The sequence below is a fragment of the Lutra lutra genome, chromosome 16 (assembly GCF_902655055.1).
Source record: "Lutra lutra chromosome 16, mLutLut1.2, whole genome shotgun sequence".
Taxonomy (NCBI): domain Eukaryota; kingdom Metazoa; phylum Chordata; class Mammalia; order Carnivora; family Mustelidae; genus Lutra; species Lutra lutra.
Genome location: NC_062293.1, coordinates 31,845,075 through 31,866,078, shown reverse-complemented (window position 1 = coordinate 31,866,078; position 21,004 = coordinate 31,845,075). Strand labels below are relative to the sequence as shown.

The window sequence follows — 21,004 nt, the reverse complement described above, 5'->3', positions numbered from 1 at the left end:
TGGTTTCTCTTGGCGTCCCCCCACGGAGCAGGTTTGTCACTGGGTAGCTCCGGCGGTTGTCAGTCATCCTGACTGCTTTACTCCAGAAGGGCCTTTTCACACAAAAGGCCTCACTGAGGCAGAACGGGCTCACCTTTGATTTGCTCACCTCTCACATGTAAAAACAGCTCAGAGGCCTCTGCTGAGCACGGCTGCGCTCGGGGAAAAAGACTGAAATTCAGTCTGTGGAGAAACAAGGGTTTTTTAAAGCACGCTCTGGAAGGTGAGATCCCCCGCTCGGGTTCCGCTCGAAGGAAGAGCTAAATGGAGCGGGCTGGAACGGAATTAGCCTCCAAGAACCCAGCCGTACCCTCCGCGTAGCAAGACCAATTTGCTGGAAGCGACCGGGAGAGGAAAGTCAGAGGTGCGTTTGAACTGCAAAGACAGAAACAATTCGCTCTGAATCATTTTCAGCCTTTGGAGTTTGATAGGAAGGTACCATTATCATCCCAGCGGATGAAAGGAATGAGAGGCCCAGGAGGACTCAGAATTGGCCGGGGTCACACCGCAGGTACCGGAAGTGCCGGGGCCAGAATCTACATCCCTCACTTACACCAAGCTCGCTCTGAAAGATCCGCTCTTTGTGGCCAAGGGTGGCCTTGGCCCTCTCAACTGAACGGGACAGGCGACACCGGGTCCACATGGGAGTGTGCCTGGGTGTCTATGTATGCAAGAGGATGAGCCCATGCAGACCAGCAAAGGCCGAGCCCCAGGGAGCCCACCCTCCTGCGACACCACAGCTTCCTCTCGGGGATGTTACTGCGTGCTCCCACACCCAACTAGGCAGGCCACATGGGATGACCGAACTGTGTAGGGACCTCCCCACAGACCCCTGGCATGCACAGACCTCATCCAAGGACCCCTAGATTGCAGAATGCTCTTTCCCCAACACCCACCTGACCAGGACACTCCCACCCTAGCTCCTTAATGGCTGTCCACGGCCTAAAGCTACAGTCCCCAAAGTAGGGTTTAGGGGGAAAAGACAAACTTTCCTTTGTGTTTCGCTTTTAAGATTTTATTTATTTATTTGAGAGAGAGAAAGTGAGAGCGTGTGCGTAGGCAGGGGGAGGGGCAGAGGGAGAGGAAGAAGCAGGCTCCCAACTGAGCAGGGAGCCCAACGTGGGGCTCGACCCTAAGATCATGACCTGAGCTGAAGGCAGACACTTAACTGACTGAGCCACCCAGGTGGTCTGGGTTTAACTTTTTTCTCATCCTTTTTCATTTTTAATTATTTGCCTATGACTTACAGGGAACATAGACTTTGAACACAATAGCACGTGTACGTCGTTTATGAGTAAGTATACAAGTATACATTCAAATAAAGGTCTACCAAGAGGGGTACATCACCACGAGTGTGCAGAATTCCCACCAGAAGGTGACATTCAACCCTGAGTCAGGCCCATGTGTCCTGCCCATCTGCCATGGGCACCAACATTCCTGACCTCAGCAAGGGCTGGGGGCTCTGTCTACACACACCAGCCCAACCTGCCTCTCCCCTTTAGCACTGCCCACTCAGCTACCAAATCACCCTGCTGCTGTGCTAATTCATCAACATACCTCCGTCGCTCTGCCCACCTCCACCTCCAAGAACTCAGGCTGCCTGCCTCCTCACGCAAGTCACTTACCGGTTCCCCCCACATCAGCCCGGGGCTCCCACAAGCCCTCCCCACATAGACTGCCACACAGATCTTTCCAAAACTCAGAATTGATCATTTCCCACCCCTTCCTGAGCCCTAAGCGGGCTCCCCCCACAACCCCCTTGGGGTAAAAATAAAACCCAACCCCACACACATGGCCCAGACTCACTGTGCCGCTTTCCACGCCCTGCCCTCTGCCATCCAGCACAAGAAACGCACCCCGATCCTCCATCCTGAGGTCATGCTTACACTCAGCCTCTAGGCACTCCTCCGGGAAGCCTTCCCGAAACCCTACAGAAGACCCAGTGTATCCAACACACCCCCTGAAACAGCCTACGGGTTTTCGTAGCACTCACTGTAACTGTACTCCAATAACGGATCCCATGATAGGTTGTTTAACCAACGTGTCCCTGCCAGATACAAACTCAGGGATGGGGTGAGCCTCCTCACGGCTGGACGGCAGTACCCAGCTCCAGGGCCTGGCTCAGGACAGGGCAGACATTTGCTGCGTGGTGGTGAATTGCTCCCTCAGGCCGCCCTCCTCTGCACACTATGCTCTGGCCTGTGAGGAACAATCTGGCACACACCCCCCAAAGGCCAGGCTTCCTAACTGCTCCCACAGGTTGCTCGCCCGGAGGCTCTTCCCCACTCTCAAGATTCAGCTCATGGGGGAACTCCTCAATGAGGCCTGCCCTGCCTGCTCCCTCCTCTGTGTCCCCTGTGTGTGGCAGACACACACAGCTGCCAACCCCACACTAGCACACGGCCTTGTTTCTATACCTGCCTCCCTGTGAGCAGCCAGAGGGCAAGGCCAGCGTCTACAACGTCTTCGGCTCTGGCTCCTCAGGGCCTGAGGGCGCCCCCAAGCATGTCTGTCTGGCCAATACCTGGCCTGCGTCGTTGGCAAACATATCCTTTTCTCCTGAACCCACAAGATGCTCTCTACACAGTCCCTCTTTCCACCCTCCCTTCAAGGGAGTAATATTAATAGTCTAATGACACCTCCTAGGATTTCCCCATCTTCAAAACCTACTCAGGCCTGCCCTCCAAAAGGAGACAGATAAGCCTCTGAAGGGATCCAGCTGCCCCGGGCCCAGACTCACCCCCACTCCGGCACCCCTGACGCACACACAGGCCTGAGAAGCAGGCACGGATGCCGACCCGGCATCGCCCCACCAAAGTGGGGGAGTACCGTGGGAGCGGAAGCCATCTGAACACGGAACTCCGTCTGCCAAACACACTCCAGAACATTCTGAAATTACAAATGGCCTTTGATCAGTCCTGCCTCCATCACACAAAGCTTCTGTATTTCAGACAGTACCAGACGTAGGTTTCCAAAAACGAACGTGGGTCTTCACATCCCTCGGCCATCAGTTCCCCTCCACTTCTCCCTCGCCTCCTTCTCCTGATGCTAGGGCACTAAGATGTCGGACAAGGGAGGCCCCGATCCCCATGCCCACAGCACAGTTGGATACCTCTAGCTGGGGACAGGGGGCCAGCCGACTCCTGATGTCCCTCCACCCCGCTGGGCTCGGGGACTGGTCACAGGCCCTCCAGTACCCAAGGCCCCAGACCAGGCAATTCGGGGGGCCTTGCTTCTCTGAGCACAAATCTGCCTCTGTGGGAAGCTCCATCCAGATCAGAAAGCCAACCTTCACAGCCCAACTGTTTTCTTGCTGTGGCCCTTCTGCTCCACACCTTCCTGTCTCAGAAATCTTTGGCCAGATCCCTACGTAGCTGTGACAGCAGCTCCCACAGAGAAAGCACTAACCCCCTTTCATGCGTGGTGCTAAGCGCTGTCTGAACACTGTGGCACGCAGTCCTTGCAACAACCCTGTCAGGTAGAGAGTAGTATCCTCTTCCCCCCACTTTACAGATCAGAAAACTGAGGACTAGCAAAGTTAGGCGAACTTCCTGAGGTCACCCAGCTAAAAAATCATTAGGCTAGAAACAAAACCCTAATGCTGCCTCCTGAGCCCGTTCTCTTAAACCTGCAGCGCTGCTGATTCCCACCATATATTCCCTCATTCTCCTTCAGTCCACAGATGGAGAAACTGAGGCAGACAGTGGCAAGACAACTGGTACGAGGTCACATTCAGCTATTCGGCATCGAGCTAAGAATGAGAAGCCAGGTCTCTCCTACCACAGTTGGAACATTCACACCCACAGTCAGCCATCCTTCCTCCGGCCCCAAGCACCCCATCAAAAAGAGAACCAACCCAAACCCACAGGCCAAAGAAGGATCCCTAACGTGATCCAACCTAAGGAGAGCACGTCACTTCCTCTCTAGGTCTCCTATCTCCTAACTGTGCAGCAGAGCTCGCTGGCTGTCTGTGTCCTTGTCCTTTGCATTGCCCGCCCTCCGAAGACCCAGTCAGCCCTGGGAAAGGTTGGGAAGCAGGGATCTTGAGCCTCTGCCCACACTAAGAGCCTCCCTGTGACCTGGCACTGAACAGGGGACCACCTCAGAGAAATCCGAGTGTCATCCGATTTGGAAACTACAGACATGAGTCCTTGCCTCTTTTTGAAAGACAAATAAACGCACCTGCGGGTAAGGAAACTGAGGCAGAGAGCAGCGAAAGCCATGTGGTCAAGGCCCCGGCTGCCGGCGAGAGGGAGTGGGTAGACAGAGGCAGAACTTCTTCGGGCCCCAGACACCTTTGCAGGCCCATCCATCCAGCTCCTCCCTGAAGGCCAGGGAGGGTCTGTCCCGGTTCTCTAGGGGCAGCCCCTCATTGCCTTTCTCTGTATTTACCCCTTTGGCTTTTAAATCCAGAAACTTCCATAAGGAGCAGGCGCCCGCGGAAAGGAGCTGCTACCCGTGTCACCACGGCCTCAGCTCCCCTCATCAAGCAAGCGAGGTCTGAACTGGCTCCTAATTAATATTAACCCTCCAAATCAGAGTCATGCTCAGAAAAGCCTGGATTCAGAGACACAGGGCGGGAGGGGAGTCTCCAATTTTCTTTTTACTTCATCTGGAAAATTAAGAGCACCGCTGATTTGAACAAGAAACCATCAAGGAAAGCAATCACAACTCCACACGGCCTGTAGCTCGATGGACTTGGACGTGTAACCTGCCGCTTTCATGAGCTGAAATTAAAACGGCTGTGGCGAGAATAGCAATGACGGCACGGGTCTGGCCTTCCTCCCGCATCCTCGGAAAACACAAAAACCCCAGCAGAAGCTTCTGCGGGAGATCGAGCAAGGCATCCTCCTTGTCTGACTAAACCAGGCAGCAGAAACCTGGTCCAAGTCTCCACCTCGGTCCTTCAGAGGAAGGTGTCCCCCAAGCCTGTTCACCTCCAAGGATAATGAAGGGGGGGCAGTGAACAGAGAGCAGCAGAGGGGGTAGGGGTGCCTGGAGACCCTCCACTCCATACTTAACACTTATTTGCTGTTTCTGCATTAATTACAATAAACTGCTTCATAGCCTAGCGATCACTTAATGGAGCAGCAAATATGGCTTTTTCCCTATAATTAGTCAGTGTAATCTTCCACTCTTCCCCTCCTCCTGGCCACCCCCTTCCATCCTCTACACACTCACATTCATACAACCCAATTCCCGGCCTAGCATCCACTCATAACCATCGTCTTGTTCCTCGTTCCTGGAAACATCCAGAAAATTCCACTTGATGGGCATGAAGTGGAGGGGGCTGATCTGGAAAATGAGCACCGAGATCTGAACACACAGACTGCAGATGCCCCAAGACCTCGGGGGGCCTTTCCCAGGCCAGTTGATCGGAGGGTCAGGGTTCACCAGACTGATGGCCGGGCACAGGGGGCATTTCCCGGAGCTCTGATGCTCACATCTGTAGAGCAAAACCCTACTCCTGGTCTGTGTCCCCAAGGAAAGGTTCTGTGAAAAGACACCATCCCCCACCCCGACTTTCTCCCCCCCCCTCCCCCTGCCCTCAGTGGAGGTCGGAAATCCAAGCAACCCCCACACCTCTTCAACCACACTACCCTGTCCTTCTGGTTACCACCAAGTGTCAAAGGAACAAACAAAGCCACCTTCAAAGGCTTGTGGACACCATCTAAGGTTCCTGACCAAACAAAATCATTTCCCACCACTGGAAAATTCGGGTTTTGTGAAACAAAGTCCCTAAGATAGCCCTTTTGCATGTAGATTAAGGATAAGAGCACCCCCTCTTATAGTCAGCTTATCAGGGACTCAGCCACTAACCCCAGAATCTCCAGGAAGAGCAAATAGAGTTCTTTTTATCTTCCTCACTTTCCAAGATACCACAAAAACATAACAAAACAAAACAACAACAACAAAAAAAAAAAAAAAAAAAAGGAAGGAACCCCCTTCCGTGTGGAAGAAGGAGTTCACATGTTCTAAGTGCCGACCCACTGTGCCGACCACACTGGGTGCTTGAGTGACAGGGTCTCATCTCATCCCACAACTCCGTTAGCCCCAGCTTTCAGATGCAGAATTGAAGCCTGGAAAAGTTTAGACACTCTCCCAAGGTCACCAGGTTAACGGCAGCGCCAAATTCACTCCAGAGGCTGGAGCCCCGGGGCCGGGCGCTTGCCAAACTACACGCCTCATGGGTGATGGGATGGTACAGGACACCTCTGAATCTGAATTACACCGTGATTCCACCCAATCACATACATTCTCTTTCTCACACGCACACATATGCACATGTATGCTCTTCTGAATTCCTCAACTGCTGAAGGAAAAAAAATACATAAGGCGGGAGAGCGCGTCACTGAACCATTTCCCAGCTACCAAGGCAGACAGTCAGCATTTTGCCTGACTCTTCCTCACAATAGTGTAACTCACACACCCAAAGCGCCTACTACATGCCAGACACCGGCACTTTCTCTGTCAGCTCACGGAACCCTCAGAACAACCCCAGAAAGGAGATCCTATTCTTGCGTCCATTTCGCAGACAACAAAACGAAGGCCTGGAACGTTCTGGTGACTTGCTCAAGGTCACACAACTGGGAAGTGACAGAGCAAGGATTCAAACTCAGCCTGCTTCCAGAGTCCAGGCCCTTCAACACTGAGCAACACCAGTGCAAGAGAAAGGAGTAAGAAAAATGAAGTGGCGGGCGTCTGGGTGGCTCAGTTGGTTGAGCGACTGCCTTCAGCTCAGGTCATGATCCTGGACTTCCAGGATCGATTCCCTTATCCGGCTCCCAGCTCCTTGGGGAGTCTGCTTCTCCCTCTGACCTTCTCCTCTCTCATGTTCTCTCTCACTCATTCTCTCTCAAATAAATAAATAAAATCTTTTAAAAAAAGAAAGAAAGAAAGAAAAAAGAAAAATGAAGTGGCTGATTAACCGTGGGGTGGGCTCAGGTCTACCGCTGGAGCTTTATTTTTCCCATTTTCACGCCCTGACCTAGATGATGCCACCTCTCCCACAAGCTGTTTCCAGGATTTCTCTTCAGTGAACAATTGTTCTGCTCAAGTTCTCCTGTGAAAATCTGAGACGAGAGCCCAGGAAGACCAAGGAGCCGGCCTCCAGGCAGCTTTGAAAGCCCCTGCACAGGGGGAGACGTTGGAGGATGCTTGAGTTCCAACCTCACAGCATTTCCCTGACACATGGGGGTTTTGTCTGGATGGCCCTGAGAAACAGCCATTTCCCATTAACGCAGTCAGCCCTTCTCCTGGATGCCCAGGGGGGGTCTGCTCATCCCCTCTCCATCATCTCTCTGCAGCTTGGGGAAGAACTCAGGTGACTGTTTCCACGGTGCCTTCTGCTCTAATCCACTGGGGTCCTGCTGGAGAGGGGCAGCGAGAAGAGCTAAAATGCTGTGAATGCACAGGCTCTGAGCAAACAGGGTGATAGGGTGATAGAGGCAATCACAACATGCCAACGTGGCAACGTGCCAAACACAAGCTGCCCAGGCAGGACTTGGGCTCAAAAGCACTTTAATTGAATTCTTTCAGCAAGTGCAGCAGAAAAATTCATAATGAGGTACACCCCCACCCCGAACTATGTCACTCAGTTCTCCACTTCTGTGGATCCACTGAAAAATCACTTTTAACAAGGATATGGGAACGCGTGTGGACATGAAGCTGAATGTCGGGTTCTGCAGGGAAAAACAATGATCCAATCCGTGGATTTTTATTTTCAAAGCCATTTAAGTGAGGCATTCTGCCATAATCAGCTTTACTACCCCTATTAGTATAGGAAAACAAGTTCTGAACCTAGCTCCCTCGTGGAAAACGCAAAATTTGTATAATTAAAATTATACTTGTGAAATTCAAACACACTTTAATTTCCTAAGGGTCCCCTAATCAAGTCAGAAGTTCTTACTAAAACCAATTATCTGCTTTGAAAACAGAAGAGGAAACATACACATATAACAGTCTCGTGGAGATTCACAGCCCGGTTTCTGTCCAGGCTCAAGCAACCCCAATTCGATCCTTTTTCCCTGAGTGGAAGAGAAGGTGAACCTACTAGCTGGTTTTTATTAAGCGTTATGTGTATAAGTTTAAACATTTTTGTTTGTTTGTTTGCCCTTAACTACAAAAAGGACACACTTGAGAGAGATCCCAGAGGGAACAGAATTGAAGGGATTAAAAAAATAAACCGGGGAACCATCAATAAATACACTATGTCCACGCACCCCTCCCCACTCCAGGCTCCCTCGAGCTTTTTTGCTTAAGATCTCACAGCAGTTTTTCAAACCCTTGCCCAGGACTGTTTGGGACACTCAGGATGCTTACTCCAGTGCCATGCGGAGGAAAGAGGCAGAGGACAGCAGGTTGATTCCTGGAATGGGTGACAGCAGACTGAGAATTCCAAGGTCCTGTTGGGAAGGCAGCGACAGCAGGTTCCTCACCTCCTGACCAGCTCATCTACCTGAAATGTGGCTGCTTTCTTGAGGAACTGGAAAGTCTTGCCCTAGAGCAACATGGAAGTACAGAATGCACTCCAGGGCACTAAAATATTTAAGAAGTAGTGGCTACAATGCTCCATTTCTACCACCAACATGAAATGTTATCAGGGTAGGGCTTTAAAAAGAGAAAGAAAGAAACATTTTAAGTGAGCAGGTTTTCTCCTTCTGCCTCCCTGGAATCCATTTCCAGAGCGACAATACTAACTCTTCACCCTCTTGGCTTTGGTGTTCCCAAGAGTTGGCCCCAGCGCTGTGATGACAGCCTCCCCGTCCACCCACCCAGGCTCCTGCAGGTACCCGGAAGATAAAGCAAAATGCCTCCCAGGTTTAAAACTTTACTTTTCAGTAGGTGGAATTTGAGAACCCACCACACATGGCCTCTCTAGGATGGAGAATATCGCAGCCAACAGAGCAGGGTTTGGTGCTCCAACTTTCACCACAGGTCCCTGGGAAGCAGAGCGTGTGCACATGCGCGCGCGCGCGCGCGCACACACACACACACACACACACACACACAGGCATCCAGAAGGAGACACACTCAGCAGAGAGCCAGTCATGGGAACTGCTGCTTTGCTGGTTCCTTGCCTCCCTCCCACCAGAGCGGTCATCTCATTAATGTCACTCAGCATCGGGTTTTGCTACACTAGGTCTTTCTGCACGCTGTTCCCGCAGGCAGCCCAAAGCCGGCTTCCATTGTAAACTTCTGTTCCTTGGGAAACTATCAAAAGCTTTGACTGGAGAAGAGAAAAAACTTCCAGAAGCCCTCTCTGCTCGCCCCTCCAAGTTTTTACTCTGTGGTTGCTTTATTCAAAATCACTACACACACAAACCACGCTCTGAAAGTCATTTACAACATGGCAGCTAAAAAGAAAAAGAAAAGGAAAGGAAAGGAAAAAAGAAAGAGCTAGTGATCACTGTGGCCCATCTACCTGCAACTGCCCAAAGAGAATAATTCATTTCACTGGAGGATATGGATGAAGCCCTGAATACATTCCAACACCGTTTTCTGCCCTTCAAAACAATAAAAATGTAAAAACTCCCCCGACAAAAGAAAGCCCAAGCTGGCAGGAATGAGAATCTCTTGACCCCAAGGAATTTATTCTCCTGAATGTTCTAAAGCACTCTCTCCCCAGAATGCATCATCAAGACCATTTTATTAGATTTTTCTAAACCCTTGAAATTGTCACATAATTGAAACAGAAACAGCAATTGAGAGCTCCGAATGGATTTCTTAAAAAGAAGATTCTGGACTGGCCCCCACATCCCCTCCTTGGCCGCTCTCGCCCCTAACCTAAATTTAAGACCCTTGCACACAAAACCCTATTTATCTCTTAAATCCTCCCTTGCCATAAAAGTTACACATTCCCCTAATGCCTTAGATTTCAGGACATTTGGGAGAAACTCATCCCAGACAACAGGCTAAAAAAAGAATCCATTAGCATTAACTTGCCTGTCACAGTCAGTGACAAATAAATGAATGTGATGCTTTCAGATCAGTCATTGGTGGAACTACCCCCAGGCAGATAAAGACCGGACCTGGGAGAGAGAAGGCTCATGGAGAGACCTCTCACACAGCGGTGCCTTAGTTGTCCCCTAGCCGCGCCCCAGGACTTCACTCTCAAAGGCAGCAAAAACAGCCATCAGATACAGAAAAGGAAATGCATTCCCCATGCCCACCAAAGCAGCCCCACAATGAAGGATGCAAGCTATCTCCCCCCTCGAGAGCCAGGACCCTGGGAGCAGACGCAGCCAATTCCCAGACCATACCATTTCCCAAATCTCAACGTGCTATTCTATACGTCACCCCGAGAAAGGACAACAGTACCCGCAGCCGTTAGGTAAGGCCCTCGTGCGATCTAGCCAGCGCCATCCTTGGGAACAGTAACAACCAATGCTTACACTGGGTCACCCTAGGCCCTTCATGAGCATTAACCCATGTAATCTCCTGGACAAATCTAGGATGGAAGTACCGTGAAAAGCCCCATTTCACAGGTGAAGAAATAGAGGCACGACACCATGAAGCGATTCATCTACAACTCCTTAGTGGGGAAGTGGCGTTCAACTACGCTGAAAAGGTTCTTACAAAGCAAGCAACAGAAACTAACCTGAAGCTTCCCGGCCCGACTACACTGAAATCTATTCTTATTCCTCAGCCTGAGCACTTTACAGCCATCGGGCAAAGTTCACGAACCTAAAATCTACCCGCTGAGGTTGGGTTCAGCGGGGCTTTGAAGTTAAGAGAGCAAGGACTTGGAATTCAGACAGACTTTGATCCAAAGGCCTACACTGACCCTTCCGAGGAGTGCGGCCCTAGGAAAGCTGTTTTCCCTCCTTGGACCTCAGTTTACCATTCTGCGAGGTGGAGAGAACACGAGGCACGGCAAAGGGCCATGTCAGGATGAAACTGAAGGAGATGAAGCGTACACAGGCTTATTAGCACACTGCCTCCGACATACCAACTCACAACAAGGAACAGCCATTATTTTGGGCCAGGATTCTTCATCACTGAAGGTCTCAAAATAAAATAAAGAAGTGTAGCAGGCAGACACACCCCCTGAGAATAACTTTCCAGATCACTGGGCACTTGATGTTATCTACCCTTGAAAGAGAGAGAAAGAGAACAGAGGTATCTTGTTATACACATGGGGCCCAATGGGACACGTGCCCCAGTAGGACCAACCAACCTAGAGCCTGCTGCCCCTACCGTGCACCACGAGGTCTCAGTCCCAAGACCACACGTGCTCACACCTCTCGTATCATGCGGTAGGCACAGCTTATGGTTCCAAAATCTCATGTTCCTCACACCAGGGAGCCACGCCAAGCGAAATGTGACCCCAAGCCACTTCGATGTTACAACTCAGGCTGCTCTGAGCCATGGGGTACACAGCCTGGTGATAAACAGAAAATCTGTGATTTCCACACCAAGAAATGACATCTCATCGTCTACACACAGCAAGGTCAAGATCACGGCTTAGGCAAGGACAGAGTATAGAACTCTGGGCTTTTGTCTATATCATGGCCCCTAGTTAAGCAGGTAAAGCAGAGAGCAAGGGAGGGGACAGAAGCAAGAGAAAAACACAGTTCTCTCTCTGCAGTTGCCACATACCCCAAAAAGCAGGGGTGGTTATCTGCCAAGAACATCACTCCTAGATAAGGGTCTCCAGCCAGAGAGAGCACAGTATGAGTGATGCTGACAGCACCAGTCCAGAGTGGGAGGGTCTCCATGAAACCATATCAGCCACAGTCTTATCCATGACCCCGGCTTCCAGATGGATCCAAAAGAGCTCAGAACATTGTACGGGGCATCTCGGTGATCATGCACACACAAAACAGGTTCCCCAGCACATGACAAACAAAGGCCAGACTCGTTTGCTTTGCCTCACATTCAAGGCAACACGACCTGGCCCCAGCCTGCTCTCCACGCCTCCGCCCCGAGTGCTGTGCAACACACACCCTTCACTGCCCTGGCCCGCTGACCTCTCCTAGCCCCTCACATTCCTGCCATTCTTCCCTCCTTCCTGTTCCGCAGGATCGAGGGCAAAGACCACCTCCTCCGAGAAGCTATCTTAGCTCTTCCTTCCTCTGAAGCCCGTTTCTGCAGCTCTGCTGTGTTTTTCACATCCTCTCCTGGACCACAGGTAACACTCCCCCTCCAACCGGAAGCTAAGACCCTTGAAGACAAGAACCGAGTCACCTCTGCCATTCTGCATTCATTCCACCTGCACGGAGACGGATGGTACACGAAAGAGCAGCAGGAAAAGCGGAGGGTTTTTTTTGTTTGTTTGGTTGGTTGGTTTTTTTTGCAATTAATAAAACATGTTTGCGTCCTCAGAATTCATTGTCCAGTGGAGGCAGTAAGGCATGAACCTAAAGAACCATAAAACTCAGAACAAAGTGCCTAGCGCAGTTCCTGGTGCTAAGCAGAAACTTGGTAAATAATTGCCAAAGGACGGAGAACGGCAACAGAGTGCACTGGAGATTCAGCCTGTTCCCACCCCCCACCCTCACATTCACCCTACTGCAGCTGCGCACCTGTTAGCATGTCAAGTACTTGGCCACTTACTTGTTACTCATATACAGCCCCCCCCACCAGCAGAGTGAAAGCCCCAGGAGGGCAGGGACTTTGTGGTCTTATTCTCCCCACCGTCCCCAGAAGCTCGCACAGGCCCTGGCACACAGTAGGTACTCACAACTGTTTGCTGAATAAATGAATGCATCCGTGCCCAGCACAGTGCCTGATGAGTGCATCAGAAACTTTTTGCGAATGTATTATTTCTTATTCTTTGCTAACTTAGTATTACTGTTGTTATGATTATAGTTTGCCATAACCAAAGAAAAGGGAAACCACTAAGGAAATCCAGAGAAAGAAGTATTGCATCGAAGAGAGAGCAGAAACAGCTCTGTGGAAAAGGTAACCCAAGTCGGGCTCTGAAAGAGAGGTGTGTCATACAAGGGCCAGAGGAGAGAGGACGGCGCAGGTGGGGATACCCGTGAGGGTCGCTCTTCAGAGAAGGGGGAAACGTGCAGTTTCAAGGCAGCAAAAGGCAGAAGAGTCACGAGGTAAGTTGGAAGACGAGGCTCCTTGTACAGATCTTGAAGGACCCTAACTGGCTGGCTAAGAAGTTCAGATTTTGTTGGATGGGCTTGGAGGGGTTCCTGAATCCCCCCAAAAGTGGGTGCAGAGTCAGCCATTAAAAACAATTAAACAAGCTCTTATTCTATGAACATACCAGATCGAACAAAAGAAAAGAGATGATGAACTACATCCCCCTTTTGGGTTCCTGGGACTTCCGGCCAGAGAACGTTCAGGTTTTAAAAAATACAAAAGGACAGGAAGGACGGATGCTGCCTCAAGGGGCACCCAAGAGGGTCAGCTGGTTCCTCAGAGAGTCCCTCCCACCTCCTCTCTTCTCGGAGAGGCAGAAGGGTCTCACCCACCTGCCAAAAACATCTGACACAGAACAGAGGCGCTCCGGCTTCTCAGCAGACTGACCTTCACGCTGAAAGGAAAGCACGCAAGGAAAGGCAAAAATCTCGGGAAAGGACATTTGTAGGACGAGATGCCCCTCCTTCTGAGCTAACACCTGCTGCTGATGGTGACGTAGGACAGGATGGAGCCTCACTCCCCAACAAGAAAGCAGCTAAGCCACTAATCCCCCAGGGTCCTCACGGTTGTGGACGAAGCTGCAGACACACACCACCACGTCCTCACTGGGAACCAGAAACCCACCAGCAGGCCAGCTAACGGTGGCCAGTGAGGTGACAGCTGCAGATCACCCAAGATGGCACGACGCTAGAGGGACCCGACCCACGGCAGCAGGGGAAGGCCAGATGCCGAAAACTCACCCCTCGCCCGCCCTTGAGAGGCTGCCAAGGAACCACGCCCCCGGAACAGGAGGCGCGTGTGCAAATCGCTCATGCTGTGCTGCACCCAGCTGGACGGATACGTGTGTAACAGAGAACCTTCCAGGCCCCAGAGCTCATCAGTGGGTGAGACAGGAGCAGGAACACCTGGCCCTCGCTCAGCCTTGCCACAACTTAGCCGTGTGATCTACAGCTGCAAACCTCACTTCCCTGTGTGTTCAGTTGCCTCCGCCCTAAGGAGGGCGGGCTGGATTCACCTGGGGGACGCAAGTCAGCATCTGGTGATGTCGGCCATCATCAGCCCCCTGCTCACAGGGGACTTACCTTCCAATCAGGACTTTTCTTGGGTCATTTTCCATTGTAACTTTTCTTATTCAACAAAGATAAGTTGATACCGGGGCGGTGGGGGGTTGGCTGGCTCCTTTGCTAGAGCAGGTGACTCTTGATCTTGGGGTGAGGCTCGGGCCCCCCGCTGGGCGCAGAGATGACTTAAAAACCATAGTAATGATAGATAATCCTATACTAATGATACCAGCAGAAACCTGCTGGCAACCCCTGTGTCAGGCTCCCAGCAAAGAGCTCTGCATTCAGGCTGAATACCACCCCATGTTGGGCACTACACCCCTATTGTGAACGGGAAGAAACTGAGGCACAGAGGGGCTCACGTGGGGTGCCCAACGGTCACCCGGCTGCCGCTGAAGGGAACTGGAAATAGGCTGAAGAAATGAGATCTCCGTCGATCGACAGATAAGATTCTGGCCCCTAACATGTACGGAGGAAAATGGCAACCGGGGGAGCAGAGAAGGCTTTGTTACGCACGAGGATAACTGGGGCAGATGGGGAATTACACCCAGACTCGCCCGTGCCCTAAGAGGTTCCACAGCCTCTTGGTCTTTCCGCACGAGGAAAAGAACTCACAAGCTTGAGCAAAACTCTTAAAGGCAGCCAACGCTTCTGCCCAGAGGGACTGACAAAATGATATGACATGATTGATCCCAATCATGCCCGTTCCTCCAACAGCTTCAAATTAAGTCGTCCTTTTTAGAAGAGCACGACCACTTTAATTTTTTAAAAGACAGAGGGGAGGAAACTCTTACATATTTAACAAAATGAAATAATCATCCGGCAAAATAGGAAGACACAGAACGGACCCATCGTCTTCTGATCAAAATGTACTTCGCTAATTAACGGCCACTAGTCTCCAAAGAGTCGCCCCTCGACTAGTTAATAAAGCCCCATTATACTTCACTTGGGATGTGAACATTTACATGGCAAAGCGGTATGAATGAACTGCGGGATTCAAAACCCTTCCTTCGGGTCGCTCATTAAAATTCTGGTCAAAACGGGTTTTTATTTATATGATACATTAAAGAATATTATGACAGTACTAATGTGAACTCTGCTCAGTGCCACAGCTTTGCTTTCGTATTAAGTTAGTTTCTTTCCACTAGTCTTGTTTTTAACACCTCCACGAATATTTCTCTGGCGAGTGCTAGCAAAAGAGGGACAGCCAGAAAGCAGAGAAATGCATTTTAACCGAAGCCCACGCTGCCGTATCATTTACAAGCTCCTCACCCAGCCCCCGAGGAGGGGCGCAGTTCTCCTTGCACCAGGACCCCGACACAGCCACACACAGAAGTTTTATTGAAGGGAGATGCACAAAAAATAAATAAGGCTTGACTTAAACTCCCAGACTCCCCTGCCAGCCAGGGTTTGGCCTCCAACACCAACTTCGGTCTGAAATCCCCGCCGGGCTCAAATTCTATTGGAAAATAACCACTGACAAGAAAGGCACTTTCTCCCCACTCTGCCCCAACTCCCAACGAGCGCACACCTCACCAATTCCCCAGCCACTTCCCTGGAGCTGAGCAAACCCAGAGCTCTGTGAAAGGGTGCCCCTCCACACAGCCAGCCCAAGTCACCCCACGGGATGACATCACGGGGGCTGGGCCAATCACCCAACCAGAGACCTTCTAAGTCTGCACGCGCTGTGGTTCTGCTCCTCCAAGCCTGACCACCATCCTGAGCTGCGTCCTCTGCCCAAACGGACAGGTGACACCCCTGGATCCCGACACAGGACAGCACACTGGGCGGGGGGCCGGGTCTGGAGCTAGGCTGCCCACACCCCACTTCTCAGCCCGAGTGTGCCTCGGTTTTCTCATCTATAGATTGGACATAATCCGAGTGCCCACTTCTCCGGACACAGGGGAAGACTGGGTAAGTTGATAAACGTAAGAAGCCTACAACAGTGCCTGGCACATAAGCTCAATTAGCATCATTATGATCACTAGACCTCTCTTGGCCATTGGTAGGAGAGCCTTACAAAATTCATGGTAAAAACAGCAGGTAATGCATATGGTGCTACCACGTACCAGGTCCTTTTTTTTTTTCTTTTTAAGCACTTTACTTGTATTAATTTATTTAATCCGCACAAAAACTCGGTAAGATGGGGTATATGAAATTCCAAAAAAAAAAAAAAAAACAAACAAACAATCTGCCCACATCCACACAGCAAATGAGGGGCAGAGCCAAGATCTGAACCCAAGCTGTGGTGCTTGAATACAACAATAAGAAGGATGATTAAACCAATGGAAATTAATGGTAGCAGCAACAATGAGGAGGGATGGGTTCCTCACCCAGCCCAGGGCTCTTACACTCTTCACAGCAACCTTGCGAGGGGTACTTACCGAGGAGCAAAGAGGTTTGCTCAGTGTCTCGGGACCTGAGATGCAGATGGAGATAACAGATAGGGAAGTCCTTGGGAAAGGGTGCCATAAAAAGCAAGGTATTGTTATGCAACCTCTAGAACTCCACGGAAAGATGTCCTCCCCCAGCTGATATAATATTTGCTCACATCTAAAAGTCTGACAATCCACCTAAAACATCCCAGACTCCGGGGTGGGGTGAGGGGAGGTGCACACTTCGACAAGTTCGAGAAATAGTCTGTCTCGTTTTCAAGTTGAATGCATCACTGAGAAACCAAATGCCAGAGTATGTTAAAATGAAATACAGCCTTCCTGGTTAAAAAAAAAAAAAAAAAAAAAAAGTGGCGGGGAGTGAAGGGTGGGCAGCAAGAGGGAAGAGAAAACAGGTCAAACCCATGGTTTGACCGAGTCAGGGATTTTTCCAGTTTCCCTTTAGGGTAATCTGATCCTAGTTCTGGGTGATCAAATGACTAACCTGGAAATTTGAAGATTCACACTTATGGAAGGAACAGCAATTCTTCCAAACCCAGGAAATACTGCTAATTCTGGAAAGCCTCTGAAATGTCAAGGATCACACACAGTTTGAAAAGCATCCTTTACGCAGTTAACAGTCCCAAAGTTTGTGCTCAGTACAGAAATAATATAACCTCTTTGGTTCATTGATTCCTATGATCTGCTTAATCATTAGGGGGGAAAAATGCCTTAAGAAAGTATTTCTGCTCTATTTACTTAAGAGATTTGTGTTTCCTTCGAAAGAAAAGGAAAAGAAAAATTACATGGGGGGGGGGGCGGGGGGTGAAGGAAGGAAGGATGGATCACATGGCAGGCTCCAGACCTGAAATTCTCAAAATGTCATCCACAAGAGCCAACTTTTTCTTCATTAAAGTGCTTTATCCCTCCCTTTGCACAATGAAAAGGTTCCACCTATGGGAGACTATGATTGAAGAAATACAGGGACTCTGCAAAAGCAACAGCACTTTCCCCTTTATGACCTGTAATCGGAAGCATCACCTTTTCCCCTCTTCCCTAAAGGAATGCCAAGGCCATAGGTTACAGAAAAAGTGTCCCTCTCCATATTACACAGGGAAGAAAAAAATCATTAAAACATGTGATTTTAACATGTCAAGCCCATAAATTTCACCTTCGGCTCCAGGTAGCTCTGTTCTCATACCCAGAGCTGACAAGCTCAGCGAAAACTGTGTTAGCCACACACTTGTGAAAAAGTGAAGGCCGATCTCAATCCTCCAGGCAAATCTCGTAGCACCACTCCTCCAAGGTTATAACAGACTCAGAACTTCTTTCTCTCCCAGACCCCAACACTTGCATACAGAGGCAGCACAGATGGTCTCAAACGTGGCCTGATTGATCCCACCAACCTGAAACCAAGACTTCCGCTGCCGCCTCTGTCCGAATCAGGGCTTCATGGGCCTACGAAGTTGTTTTTCCAAGAAAAGACAGGCTGTGTACTCAAATTCTACTCCTCTCCATAAACTCCAAGTTGTAAGGGCCTTCAAAGAGAACCCTCCGAAAGACAGTCACAGGGAAAATAATTAGGGTCCAAGTTCTCCCGATAGGATCTTGGCAATGCTTAAAAAATAAATAGAACATTTGCATAAATATTGCAACAGACAGAGCTCTGTCCTGCCATCAAGGATCAGGCTTGCCCCTGCCCCCTGTTGGAGGCTCAGAACCCACCTCGGGAGAGCTAAATTGCAGACGCACGCAGTTATCTCGCGGAGCTCCTGGCCTGGCCTGGACTCTCACAGCCACGTGCTGACACCCTAAAGGAACCTGAAGGCACCAGGTTTCAACACTTCATTGCCAGTACTCTGTTTGAAATTCGAAATCCTTGGCAACCATCTCTGAGGGCTAAAATCCTATTACTGATTCTCCTACTTACCTTGGGTTGCGCCCGACGAGGAAATGCAACTTTAGGGTCAATCTGGAGGGGAAAATGGGAAAGGAAGAGTCAATTCCAGTATTTGGAGGCGAGGAAGAAAAAAAATCATGATTAATCACCTAATTATTAATCACTCATTTCTCAGGCTTATAACCCAGCTTTTAGTAACTTCTCAGGCAACTCAAAGTTCCTTAAACTTTGATCCAAACTTTACTCATCCCTCCCGCAAGGTAATAAATAAAGCTAGCCTCTCTGAAACATCCTACCATGTATTTTAATGTGCGATGGTCTTAATAAATCAGATCTCACATGTCCTTATCTAAGCAAAGGCTTCTCTTCCACAGATACTGAACACTGAATGGTACCGATATCTAATTGGCAGTACATGACTAGGAGAAAAGATGGGGACATCATCCCTGAAAAAAAATCATAACCTGAAAAATTAAACATAAGAATTTTTTTCAGGGGCTCCTGGGTGGCTCAGTGGGTTAGAGCCTCTGCCTTTGGCTCAGGTCATGATCCCAGGGTCCTGGGATCAAGCCCCGCATCGCATCGGGCTCTCTGCTCAGTGGGGAGCCTGCTTCCTCCTCTCTCTCTGCCTACTTGTGATCTCAGTCAAATAAACAAATAAAATATTTAAAATTTAAAAAAAAAAATTTTTTTTCAGCAGTCAGTAACTGGATAGGAGATATTCTCCCCGAGGATAACTAAACAAGGCAGGTGGAAAAGGGGATTCAAAAAAATTTTTTAAATCATCAACATCTAAAAACTCCCCATAGACATCCAACACGAGGCTCAACTTGAGTTCATTCATTCGTGTTGCCAAAAGTACAGTCACCTGAGTTAGCCAAAAAGTTCATTCTGTAGTTAGACCGCAAGAGGAGGCAAGTGTCAAAAGCTAGGGAGCCTAACCCAGTTCTTAAAAATAATAATAATAATAATACAAGAAAACACATAAGCCAAAACCACCTGGATTTTAAAAATCACAGGGGGTAGAATTCTATGAGCAACCTAAACCCAAATTATAAAAGGAAGGCCATCAAGGGGAGAGGGTTAAAAAAAAAAAAATACTGAAAAAAAGAAGTCAGAACCTACTGTAACAATTAGGGTATTCTTTCTACCCCAACCCCAATCAGAATGGTAAAACATCCTCCACCCCAGATCAGACACTCAGCAGAACACATGATTCTCAAAACAATTCCCAGGGAGGCATCTGAATCTAATAGGCTGATCTGAGGTGGGGGAAGTCGCTGGACAGAAAATATGGGGAGGGAAAGAATTTTTAAAATCCCCATTATTAGTTTTCATTAGACTTCTACATGTCACGAATGTTTGGGTAAAACTCAACACAGAATATTGCTACCAGTTATTTATTCATAGGCTCTGGCTTTCAGAGTACAATCTGCCCCCTTTTAAAATGTAAACCTGAACCTTGTTTTCAGTTCTGCCATGGGGCAGCAAAAAGAGTAAGGCTGTGGGATGAAGCACAGAGCAGGGGCAACGCACACCAGAGAGTTCCTGAGTCCAGACCTACGTCCCTTAGGACACGCCAGCTGGTAAAACAAAGATTTACCACTTTTACTAAGGTGGTTTAAAGACCTAATAAAATTCCACAGCATGGTTTTGTTGTTTTGGGTTTTTTGTTGTTTGTTTTTTTAACCTTCAAACATCACCTGAGAAATGAGGGATTACTTTTCAAAAACTAAAATAGACAAAAATCTCTGATCTAGGAAACTACCCTCTCAATCAGGATTAACATTACCGCATCTACAGGTGTGTTCAGCACTGAGTAGAGCTGTCTACGAGAGAGATACAACAGGTGTGGATTTTCCATTCTGTTGACCAAACGTAAGACAGGTGTGTCTTTTTATAAACACGCCCCTGACTACGGCTTTTGAGCTGACCGGCACACAATTGCGGGTAAGGGGTCACCTTGTTCATGGAGTAAAAAAGTGAGGGACACAGTCGTGAGAGAGACCAGGAGCTGGAGGAGAGGGACAGGAAGACCTGAAGATAGCAGGACACTCAAAAAATAACTAAAATTACAAAACTCAAAGCCAATTCAGAATTCCTGGATGGCGGGTTTGTGACAGCAGCGTGTCAGACCACCAGGCGTGTTTATCGGAGTGCAAAGTTTACACGCTGCGATCTCTAAAGGAGAGGCCAGGTCAAGGTAAGTATGGCAAATCCCAACCTTTTGCACATCCCTGTCAACTAATTTTTTTTTAAACAAACAAAAAAGAAAGCTACCAAAAATTAAAACATTAGTTAGTTAGGTACAGCTCTACTTACTGTAGCTACAAATCCTCTAGGAAAAGACTAGGGTACTATTTTGGATGTGAATGGCCGTTACCTAAACAAAGCTTTTAAGGTAACGGTAAACAAGATCCTCGTTTCCATGTCAATAAACCAACCGCTTCTGCCTCCTGCACTGAACGTTGAAACAAAGTCAAAATCTAGGTTATACTAAATAATAGCGACCAAAACATATCCACAAACAA

At 49.1% G+C, this 21,004-nt stretch overlaps 1 protein-coding gene across 11 annotated transcripts in view; it reads right to left on the bottom strand.

Moving 5' to 3' along the window:
* The window catches only part of MSI2 (musashi RNA binding protein 2), a 387,830-nt gene that overhangs the window by 363,475 nt on the left and 3,351 nt on the right, over positions 1-21,004 (bottom strand). For all 11 annotated transcript variants that reach the window (XR_007123358.1, XM_047707084.1, XM_047707079.1 and 8 more), the window contains exon 5: positions 18,504-18,545. Coding sequence is in view for 10 of the 11 variants with exons in the window: in XM_047707084.1 (XP_047563040.1) it covers positions 18,504-18,545 (42 nt within the window). In the remaining variant the exon portion in view is untranslated. The remainder of the gene's footprint in view (positions 1-18,503; positions 18,546-21,004) is intronic.